Source organism: Fukomys damarensis, unplaced genomic scaffold (genome assembly GCF_012274545.1).
Source record: "Fukomys damarensis isolate Sample0158 unplaced genomic scaffold, DMR_v1.0_HiC HiC_scaffold_10, whole genome shotgun sequence".
NCBI classification, from domain to species: domain Eukaryota; kingdom Metazoa; phylum Chordata; class Mammalia; order Rodentia; family Bathyergidae; genus Fukomys; species Fukomys damarensis.
The window spans coordinates 121,692-134,108 of NW_022900922.1; the positions used below are offsets into that span (position 1 = coordinate 121,692).

A 12,417-nucleotide genomic window follows, 5' to 3' on the forward strand; every position below is an offset into this window, starting at 1 on the left:
ATACACACACACACACACACACACACACACACACACAGAGGATTTTTTATTAACTTGCTTTTCAAATTTGCAGTCACATAATTCATACTCTGGAGATGATCTTCAAGTCAATAAAGATTCCTCAAGTTTTAACACCTTATTTTTGAGGGTTTTTTTCCCACCAATTTTGATTTATATCGCTCCACTGTTTCTCATATCATTTTCTCAGTGTCTTTCAGTTCAATTTAAAATAGTATATTATAGTTTTGTATGCCTTCATTCTTAATAGGATGGCATAGCCCAGTGATGGCAAACCTTTTAGAGTTTTCAGTGATACAGTCAGCCTATTGTGGCACGTGTGCCTTAAGTTCACCACCACTGTAGCCCCTTACTTTTTTTTTTCCCTGTACTGGGGATCAAAATCAGGACTTTGCGCTTGCAAGGTAGGCACAGTGCCACTGAGCTAAATCCTTGCTCCTCCTTACTCTTTTTAAGAGTGATTTTGTGTTGCGTTTGACTTTGGGAATTTTTGGTCATTTCGGTGTGAATTTTGTATTCCTCCACTTGTACAAGGAGGCTTGGCTCACTGAGCTTCTCTGACTTTCCTCTTGTTTTCATGGTGGCTTGCTGTCTGAGATCTCATGGCTCTGTTATTTCTCCCATATCTACCTAGACTTTGTATTTCCTTTTTTGGTTTTTCTTTTGACTCTATCTTGCTCCATTGTGGTCAGATTTGTAACAGTTTCTTCTCATTGTGGGGCTAAGAAATGGAAGAAATCCCTGGTTGGTTAGTTTTGAGATTTCACAAGAGCTAGCCTGTGTCACAAATAATGTGCAGTTATTTTGAGATGGGGAATAATGAAGTGTTACTTAAGGGTACTTATTCAGTACTGATTAAGAGCTAGAAATGTTAGATATACACCCAGTTCTACTGCTGGCACCAGCAGAGCTGAATAATTACTGGAAAATGCTTCAAGGATGTGGATGTTCATCTGCCAGTTGATAATCCTACTTCAGGCAACAAATCTTTGGCATGAGAAAGGGATCCCCCCCATAAAGGACTCCCCCACCCCCATGGTGATAAATAATATATTCCTTTTTTAAAAAATCTTGTTAGTTTTCAGTATAAAATGTATTTTTTTTCTCTAACAAATAGAAAGCCCGTGGCTTACCTAAGAATTCTGTTTTAAGTGAAATTGTTAAGAGGGTAGAATGACTTCACAGCAAGAGATCTAAGAGCCACTTACTTAGACAGTGTGTGCCAGAGATAATTTATGAGGGGCCTTCTCAAAATAATTTCTTTCTGCATACAGCTAAAGGCTTAACTTTTTAAAAGTGAATGTTATAGTTTCCTTATTTAATGTGGTAACATGCACTTCTATAAAAGGATGAAATATTTTTTCTTATAGAAAAGAAAACGGAGAGAGAAAGATGATGATGTCGTGAGCCTTAGCAGCCTTGATCTGAAGGTAAACCTGTTTCCCTGTTAGAGAAAAACATCTTAAAATTTGGGGGTTACACTGTGAAAAGAATGAATTCTGGGTTTTATGGGGGAAGAGAGTCTTTTCATTTTTTTTAAGTACAATACTGAGTAATACTGGGTCTTCTTTAAGAAATCCTCATTTTGCTGTTTTGTGTCTTGGTTAAGAAAGAGGGAAACCACTCTTTAACTGGTGATCACAAACACAAATGCCTAAGCCAGGCCTGTAACATATGCAAAGAAAAGAGATAGAGGGAATCGGTGAAAGGACCACCATGCCCTTCAGAAAGAGGCAGTACTACTGTGCTTATTGGCAGAACCTGGACCTTTGAGTGTAATCTGAATTTTAAATATTGAGTCAATTAAAAAAAGGAAAAATCAAACCAGGCAACTCTGCTAGTTAGATGAGGCCTATGGGGTTCACATGTGCCCTATGATAAACTAAAATTCAGTGCATACTTCTATATTCTTTTATGTAAAGTTATACGTAAGTCCAAAAGTATCATTGAACTTACACCCTGTTTTTTCCAATGGCAAATTTTACAAAAGCATCTTAGTTTTAGGGAATCTTAAAAGATTATTATGCAAAAAACTTTACATTTTTTAAGTGAGAGTTGTTTTAAATATTTGAAATACATCAGCAGCTGCTACTTCTTACTAAATAAAAGCAACATTCTCTCCTTTTTTTTTTTTTCAGTGCTAGGGCTTGAACGTAGGGCCTTTGCACTGAGCTACGTCCCTAGCTTTTGTTTTGTTTTGTTTTGTTTTTTGAGAGAGAGTCTCACTAAGTCATTCATCTCTCCAGGCAGGTCTCCAGCTTGCAGTCCTCCTTCCTCAGTCTTCTAGGGATCTGGAATTACAAGACTGTGCCATCGTGCCTGGTTCTAAAATTTAAATTTTTATAGATACTGCCCATTGATATTTTAACAAATCCAGCAAGTCAAGTTTTTTTCTTACTTTTAGTACATAGTATATTTTTTATAAGAATTATGTGTTTTTAAGTGTTAGGCTTTTTGCAGAACAACTTGAATTGGATTTAAAATATCTTATATTTAAAAAGTTTAAAGTGGCAACTCTTGAGTATTTTTAGGTATGCTTCCAATCAAATTGTATACAGAAATAAGATGGTATTTGTAGTTTGCCACATGTACTTTACACAATCAAACCTACTTAGAGAAAAAAAAATCTCTTTTTCTTCAATCCAGGTTTTGCAGTTTACCAGTATATGATCAGATCAGTTGTTTCATCTGTCCACTAACATCTGCCTTCCTTGAATTAATTTGATGCAGATTGCAGCTGTTCTATCATTTCATATGTAAATATTTTGTTATCTATCAATTATTTTCAATGTTTTAAAGATAAGTTTTTTAAAAAAAATATTTAAATGGAAAAAATGTATTAATAGTAAAAGACATGTTGCCATAAATTCTCCCTCTTGGTTTTTGTAAGTAATTTTTTTTTCCTCATTGAGTTTATTGGTACATTTTAGGTATACAGTACAGTTAACATTCATTATTGGGATCTTGTACCTCTACCTGACAGGTCTTACTTCTCAGTTTTTCCCCTTGTCCCTGCCCTCCCTTCACCCAGTAATTTTTTTATCTTACTAGTACATGTTGGGGTGTTTTTTGTTTTTTGTTTTTTTTTTTTAATCTTCTTTCCTCATCCCTCTTCCTCCGGTTCCCCTACCCCTTTTCAAACTTGATCTTTTTTGCCTTACCTCATGTTGTGGCAAGTAGTGCTTACATTAATTGGGGTTATTAGGTTCCTATACATGGTACATCTTTATTCTTTTCATATCCCCTTCTCCCACCCTACTCACCTCTTGCCCTTGTTCCTTTGAATAATACCAGGTGGTGTTCCATTATATACAGATACTACATTTTCCTTATCTAGTCGCTGGTGATGGATATACAAGCTGCCTCTAGGAATTAGCTATTGCAGATTGTGCTGCTGTATGCATGTGTCACTGTCTTAAGATTAAGCTCTTTGGGGAAAATACTAGCAGGGAGATAGTTGGGTTTGTGGAATTTCTGATGTCAGTCCTTTAAGAAATCTCCATACTGATTTCCATAATGGTTGTAGTAGTTTGCACTCTCACCAGCAATGCAGGCGGGTTTGCTTTTATCCCAACCTTGCCAGCATTTGTTATTGTTTGCTTTTTTGTTGTTGTTTTTTTGAGACAGGGTCTCACTATGTAGTTGAGACTGAATTAGAACTCACTGTGTATCCCAGGCTGGTCTCAAACTCTGATCCTCCTGCCTCAGCCTCCAAGGGCTGGGATTACAAGGGAGCGCCACCAAGCCCGGCTTTCTTAATGCTTCCCATTCTTTCGGGAGTAAGATGGAATCTTATCATTGTTTTAATTTGCCTTTTTCTTAATGTCCAGAGATGTTGAGCAGTCTTTTCAAATATTTGTTGACCATTTATATTTTGAATTTTCTAGAAATGACTTCTGCCTTTATAAAGTTTTTAAAAAACAAACAAAAATCAATCCATGGGGCATGATGGCATACTCTTATACTTCCAGCGCTCTGGGAGGCTTAGGCAAAAGAATGACAAGTTCAGGTTCAGTCTGGGCAACATAGTGACCCTCTCTCAAAAAAGTTTTAAAAAGGCTGGGTATGTAACTCAATGTGAAGACCCTGTGTTCAATCCCCAGTAACCCCACACACACAAAAGTGATTTGAACAAAAAATATAGAGACATTAAAAATAAGATAATGCACTAAAGGGGCATTCAGGCATCCTTTTTATCCAATTTCAACTCTTGGATTTTTTTTAATAGTCCCTTCTTATAAATGATCCCCCAAATTATTTTTTATCATAAAACATAGATTCACTAAGCAGTGTTAACACAGATAATTTTCTTACAGTATGTTCAGCAAAAGTTGAGCCATTAGAACTATTTGGTAGTTTTGTTTGTTGTTTTTTTTTGTTTGTTTGTTTGAGACAGGGTCTCACTGTATAGTTTAGGTTGAACTTCAACTCACTATGTAGCCCAGACTGGCCTCGAACTTGCAGTGATCCTTCTCCTTCAGCCTCTCATGTGCTGGGATTACAGGTGTACACTGCCACTCCTGGCCTGTTTGGTAGTTCTATTGGTCTATTATCAGGGTCCTTTAAACCCAGTTTTAGCATTTGAGTTTCTTTTGAGCAGATCTAAATATTTATAAGAATTGAAATTTCATTGTCATTTATTTTTCCGGTAAGATTTTCTAAAGAACAAAATTTATGTAATAATATTTTTTAAGAGATTATAATTCATTCTCTTTTACCATTGTCATTTGGGTCCACTGTACTCTTATAAATCTAAGGTACATTATGGAATCTTGGAGATCTTAATTTTTCACTATCTTAAAATATTTTTGCTGTTTTATCAACCTGTCACTTTTTCTTGTCTTTACTAAAAGATTAAAATGAAAATGAATAATGATAGAACACCTAGAAAGACAATATAAAAATGAAATAGTCATCTTTCAATTTTGTAGTGTGTTGTCCAAAATACTGTAGTCCCTTCTTATTCACAGGAGATACACTCCAAGATCTCAGTCAGTGATCTAACTTTACACTTTTAAGGATCTAGAAAAAGAGAAACAGTCTAAACCTAATGCCTTCCAAAAGGGAGGAAATAAACATTAGAGATAAATAAAATATGAAAGTGAAAATCAGTAGTTCTTTGAAAAGACTAACAAAATTGACAAACTTTTATGTTGATAACTAGGAAGAAAAGACTCAAGTTACTAAAATGAGACCTGAAAGTAGAAACATTACTACCAGTTGTACAAACAAAATAAATAAGAAAAGACTGTGAAAATTCTACATTACCTAAATGAATAATGTAGATAAAATGGATGATTTCCTAGAAACACACAAGCTATCAAGACTGAATCATGAAGCCAGGTGTAGTAACACATGCCTGTAATCCCAGCACTCCAAGAGGCTGACACAGGAGGATCACCATGAGTTCAAAGCCAGCCTGAACTATATAGTGAGACATTGTCTCAAAAAATAAAAATTGAATTATGCAGAGAAAATCTGCATAGGCTTGAATCTGATAAAAAGGATTGAAGTAGTAACCAAAAACATCCCAACAGAGAAAAGCCCTGAATGAGTTGATTTCACTGGTGAATTAATACCAAACATTTAAAAGATTTAACATGAGTCTTTCTCAAACTCTTAGCTGAAAAAACCAAGGCAATACTTCGTAATTCCTTCTGCAGTTAGTATTATCCAGATACAAAACCAGAGACAACACAAAAAACTGTAGGCCAACATCCTTTATGAAAATGGAGGTAAAATTAGACCAGCTTGGTAAAAGAGAGCCCTAGCTGGTAGAACATACTAAATGTTGTCCTGGCTGCTCTCTTCATGGGACTCTCCACAGGGTGAAATTTTTGTTTTACCTAGTCCTAGGCACTAGCACCTTGATGCTCCTTTATAAACATTAATATGAGGTACAGAAGTCCTACCACCTTGTGCCCACTTCCATATGTCCATCCATATGTTTCTCCAAAATGTATTTGTTCCTTTCCAGTTTTGTTTCCTACCAAGCCTCTTAACTAATCAGCAGTCCACTCACTGCTGCTTAGGAACCTGTCTGCGTCTGCACATCATGCCATCTTCCCTCCATGTGGAGTGAACAGTCAAGTGTGCTGCTTATACTCTGCCTTCTAGAATTGGTTTCTTTTACTCCTTGATGTTCTCACTTAACAGGGTGCATTGCAGTAGTGATCCATTTTCTGTTCATTCAGCATGTGAAGCTAATGCCAACTTTTCTCCCAACAGTTGGTGATAGAGATTTACCCCCATCATCAAATGTAAAGTTGAAGAAGAACCAGTGTAATGTACTAGATAACACGGCAGTCTGGACCATCTCTTCGTGTAATTTATTGATGCCGTTTGTTATTCCTCAAGTCTGATCCCTGATTAAACATTTGCATCATACAGTAGATTGCTGCTCTGCCTCCTGGTGACTTAGTCAACCTGATCCTTTTCATTTGAACATCTCTGATTGTACAGAACATGCTGTCTTGTGGTCAGACCCTCAGGCTTAGTTACATTTGTTAGCATCCCAGTAACTGCTTTCCAAAGAGCTTTCTTCTACCATAGAAGGCATACTCTTGCCTCAGAACCCTTCTGCATTATAGTGCCGTATTCTTCCTGGTTTTGCCAGAGGCATCACATAGTGCCCTTATGACTGGTGGTAATTCACACTTGATTACACTGTTACGGAAGGAATCAGTAAGTGACACAGAGAGAGGCAGCAAAATGGAAGTAAAATAATAAATTTACTTATCGATAAGGGTTGATCACACATGCCTGGATCGACAACGCACTGGGTTACAACTCCTTTTAAAGGGTTTCACAGCCTTGACTTCATTTGGGTGGTTACATTTCATTCTCACAGTTCACGGTCACAGTTAATCTTTTCAACCCAGAAGTAACAGTTCCTTGCAGTTGGGGAGTTTACTTTTAAGATTCACCTAGTTATCTGTTCTAGCCCATAAGGAGGGGGTGTTCAGGGTCAGGGGAGCAAATGTTAACAATGGGTTCTTTCATTTAGACACTTATACAATCAGGTGGATCCAGTCTCATCAGAGCTGAAGACCTAGTCTCTTATCTCAGGGCAAGACCAAATGCCTCATTCAGCAGTTAGTGCCTTCAGCGCCTATTAGTTTTGAGCTAAACAAAACAAACTGCTATTATAGACAGCAGAAGCCATTTCACATTGTAACACTTTAATAGGTTTTTGCTATTTATAAAAGTTTTTCCTATCAACACATGCTCAGTTACACGGCCTGAGCAGCAAGCCAGCTTGCATCACATCCTGAACCTGCTGCAGTGGCTTACTTTGCTTGCAAGCTACGCTCAAACCTTTTAAGCCTTTCAGATTCTTATTCATGAGTCAGAGCAAAATTCCCAAAAGCACCAGATACTCCCTCCAAAGATGAGAAGTTCAGCCTAGTGCTGTGCCATAGTGTACTGGGAAATGGAAAGTGCAATACCTGTTCTTCGCTGTATAGTGGAAATTCTAGAAAACCTCAGGTCTTTGCGTCTATTGAAACTTTCCCAGTGTGGCAGCTCCTGAATTTTCATATCATAAGTTTGATTTCCTCTGGTATCCAGAATACCTGCCACTTTGTGTCCTCTTAGTATGATATTATCTATGGACCAGCACACTGTTTTGTGTACTGTTGAGATCCTTGAAACTCTCTGTGACAGAACAAAAAAGTCAACAGCCTCAGAACATGAGAACAAATATGAACTGCAGTCCTTCTCACATAGCAGTAAAAGCTAACTACTTGTGATCACTGTTACTACATGAAAATTGAAAAGAACACGTAGGCTAGGTTAATAGCTATACTGTATACCAAATGCTAGAGGATTTGTGGCCTATTTCAGTTATAACTATATTCTCTGCACAACAGCTAAGATTAGAACTCCCAGTTGAGTCAAAGTTTATAGTGATTCAGTGTCATTCACCATAATCCATCTTGTAGGAGTCATTCAGATAAATGAATAAAGATGTAGTGGAGATGACCACTCCCACCTTTTGTATCTTGGACCATATGTAGGGGTGAAATCTTAGGAACTCTTCTTACTCAGCCACTCCCACCATATGATTCAACATTATGAAGGATCTACCACCAATTTTTCAAGGCTTTTGAAGCAATTAAGAAAAGCCAGCCAACTCTATAATCTTTAAAATTAGTATTGCCCCCTCTGTTGTTCATTTGCCACCACTAGTACATAAACCACTGCCTTACTGCTACTTGATCCCATTCTAGAATCCCACATTGTGTGTCCCTTAGGGACATTTTCATTGTCAATGTCTTAGCCCAAGTTTCTTCCAGAAATCAGGGCCTGAAATGCTGTCTCACTGACAGGTATTCTACCTTGAAGTGTGATTGCAAAGATTGGCGTGCAGAAGTAAAATAGAGGCTTATTTGTTGCCTGTAATTAAGTCACCACTGTGGGCAAGAATTGGTCTTGCTGGAACCCACTGAAGAGCCACATAAAAGACCACGGAACTGTTTTCTCTAGGGATTGAAGAGCGGAGCTTATTATCCACTAGCCTGTATGCTCCCTTAGTGGTGGTCCTCGGGACCCTCGTCCCTCACACTTCTAGGTTATGCTTGACAAATTCCACACAGCAATATCCAGGAAGCACAGGTGGAAGGCAAGGGATACTTAGTGTACCTGAGGCAAGGTGCTGTGAGGCCACAGCTGTGAGGAAGCTGGCTGCTATAGCAGTGACTGAAGTCAGAGTGGCCTGAGAAAAGAGGATGTAGTAGAGTTTTTGTCTTCGGTTTGGGGCCTTAGCTAAATTTTAGGGAAAATAAGGGGAATCCCACCCAACATGACATTTACATAAGCATAAATTCTCTGACATTATACCGAAAATCACTTGTTATCCTGTGTGCTTGAGTCACCACTCACAGAACGTGCACCCTGTTTGCTGTTTGCTTTGAAAAACGTTGCTTTGAAAATACCAAACCTCTTACCTTATCAAGACCAGTTTGAATGGGGGGGGAACCAGAGATCAAACTCAGGACCTCATGCTTGGCCTGTAGACAGGCACTGTGCCACTGAGCTACATCCCCGGCCCTAAGACTACTTTGTATATGTGCTTCTTTTTCATAGTATTTAATTGCTCTGAATTGATCTTTTCCTAAGCCAAATTCTTAGTAAAGCTTGGAGACATATGTTAATCCAAATGACTTTTAAAAACTCATTTCTTTCAAAACCATTTGAGTCCAAATATGTGTCTTTTTTCTGTTTTTAACTTACTACTAGGTATTTTGGAACTGTGCTTTCTCAAAATTTCCAGTATCGAATAAATGCTTTTTTAAAAGTAAGATTTCTCTTTTTAATCTATTTTTAGTGAGCTACATAGTAATATTTATAATTTCAACTGTAGAGTTTTAAACTGAAACGGTTTTCTTATTTTTGGAAAAAGTCCTTAAAATGTTTCTTGTAAACTGTAGAATCTTTTTCATACACTTAAAATGATTTTTAAATGCATGTTTTATTTAGGAATACAAAATATGAAGGCTATAAAGGCTGAAAATTCGAAGTTTGTCATCCATGGTTAAAAATCATTTATGTAGCCATATATATCATATATACATGAACACGGTTGAAAAAAGTAGGTTGGCAACTGTATTTTACAATATCCCATTAGAGGGCAGCAGAGAACTAGATTTTGTTTTCTGTTTCCCTGTATAGTATGGCTTTCCTATCCTAACTGCCAACCACTTATTGTTTCAGATAAAAGTAAATGGAAATAGAACCTAGGCCAAAGGAAGTAATGATTATCCTCAAGCCCAAATTTATTTCTAAATTCCATACTGTTTTCACTGCCCGGGGTGAGGGGGGAGTAGCCTATAGTCCATTTTCTATAAAGAAAAGAAGCAATGTTACAGGTTTTCTCCATCTTTAAAATGGAGATAATAGTAAGTATCAAGAGTGGATTAAATAAGATAGCATGCATAAAGCTCTAGCACAGAGTAGGACCTCACATTTCCCTTCTATTTTTTTCACTGGCATCCATGAGTTTCCTCTTGAGAAAATTGTTGACGATGAGTTAATAATCGCAGATGACCTTTTCAGCCCTCCGTTTTATTGAGCTTTGCCAAAAGGCTCAGCATTTTCTCAGAAGGCTAATTGAGCATCCACATGTTCTTTGTTCCTTTTATAGATGGTGTCAACAATTGTCTCACTTATAGTTAGACCACAAACGCACACTTCAAATGAAACTTAAGAGTTTAGTGTTGATGAGCTTGGAGGTTTTTTTTGTTTTGTTTTTTTAACTGTGTCTGTCACCACTAGAGACCTTATTTGGTTCATAGAGACTTTCCACTTGTACATACAAAAACTTCTACCTTACCTCTTGGGTCCCCAGCTAAAAGAGTGAAGTGAAAGTTATCCCTTTCCCTCACTATCTTGGCCTCACTTCAATCAGAATTAAATGGAAAAACAGTTTTGAGAAAGACATTGGGTAAGAGACCCCTGAGAACTCCCTGGCAACTTCTCTATATATGCATAGTGCTTTTCCCTCGTGAGACTAAGTGCCCATAAAGTATTGGTTTCACTTGCTCCATGTTTAACAAATGTATTTAACCGAACAAGACTGCTCATTGGGTTCTAGACTAAGCTGTTCTTATTACTTCTGATAACTTGGGCAGATTTATTTTCTTATCTGTAAAATTATGGAACTAGAATCCACAGTCTCTAGGTGCTTCCACTGTAATGCTATAAATATATGGAAAAGTCTTCCGCAATCAGTTGTCTTCTATTAAGGCCAACAATATTACACAGATTGCCCAAGTGTGATTTAATAATGGAGAATAGATGATGAATATAACCATATCTACTACTTAAAAAAATAAACTCCAAGCAGAAAGATGAATCATTAATACCATCTTACATATAAAACACATTTTATAGATTATTTATTAGCAATATTTGTGACCACTATTCTCAATTCACTCTTCAGTCCCTATGATGTACCTATTTTTATTCCACCAAACTAGCACATTTGAGATTGTCATTAAACTTGTAATCACTAAGGGATCTTTTCTTATCTTCCTTAACCTCTTTGCCATAGTTAACGCTGTTTATTTCCTTGGCTTCTTGCTTTCCTTCTTCCCCTCTGACTATTCCTTTTACAAAATTCTCTTTTCCTAGGCATTCCTTGAAAGTTGGATCCTTGAACCTGTGTTATTTTGGTCTTGATTTTCTGTCTATGGCATCTCATTCATTCCCAAGGCTTTTCATTCTTATCTCTACCTGACTCACCAGACTAGATCTACCTCAGCCTCTTTTCCAAGCTCTTGTTCAACATTTCCAACTGCCAGCTGAACAATTTCATCTACATGTTCTGCTGCTGTTTTAGACTCAGTATATATAAAATGAAACAAAATTTTATTTTAAAATGTGTTCCTCGTTTCTTTATTTGCATTCATAGTTAATTGCCTATGTGTAAAATCTTAGGCTATCTTGGCTATCTTTGATTTCTTGCATTTATCTCTTTCCTTTCCCAGGACCCTTAAAGTTCTTAATAATGCCTTGTCATTTGTGCATTATTTATCCAGTCATCTTTCAGCCATATGAAACACCAGCCTCACCTACACAGTGGTACCTTGGTTTATGAACTTTATTTGTCTTACAGTTTTGGAGAAGACTGGCTGCATTTGTGTTTGTGTGGGGAAGATAACCGTGTTGCGTTTGTCACCCAATGCAGAGTTCACAAACAGAAGCAAACACTTTTATTTGTAAATGGATTGATTGTAAACAGAAGCATTTGTGAACCCAAGGTATTACTGTCTTATTACAACATGGCTGCCATTATCTCTCCTGCTTAATAAAGCTATCTGTACCATCTCTCTTTACCTGTATCCTATGATCTTACAGGCACAGTGATAACTGAACCTTTTAGAGAATTCAGCGATACAAACAGTCCACTGTAGCACATGTGCTGTAGTTTCTCCACCACTCTAGGTTGAGTTCATTTCCTCATTCTCCTTGTACTTTTCTCTTGCTCAAAAAATGAAAAACAACATGGCATTCAAGGTCCCACTGAAATAATACCTTACTACCTTTCCCCTAGTGTCTTTTTTCAGCCATGTCCTAATTTGCATGATTGCTAGGAGTGGTTTTTCCTTCTTAACTCCTGTAACCCCTGGTAGCTACACCGTCTATTTGGAGATTGTAAAAGCTGCCTTGTATCAGTATCTCTTCACATGACCTGCCCTTTTACAGTGGTCTGTTGGCACTCTAGGAGTGGATCATATCTTTTTTTTTTAATCATATATCTAGAATAGTGCCTTTTATATAGATTTTTCTTATTCTAAGAACTAAAACGGGCCAGGGATTTAGCTCAGCAGTTCGGTGGCCTGCCTTGCAAGCACAAGGACCCAAGTTCAACCCCCAGTACCAAAAAAAAAAAAAAAA

General features: G+C 37.2%; 1 protein-coding gene across 1 annotated transcript in view; it reads left to right on the plus strand.

Moving 5' to 3' along the window:
* Net1 (neuroepithelial cell transforming 1) overlaps positions 1-12,417 on the plus strand; it is a 42,011-nt gene that overhangs the window by 18,217 nt on the left and 11,377 nt on the right. The window contains exon 3 of the mRNA XM_010621437.3: positions 1,389-1,448. Within this exon, the coding sequence (XP_010619739.1) occupies positions 1,389-1,448 (60 nt within the window). The remainder of the gene's footprint in view (positions 1-1,388; positions 1,449-12,417) is intronic.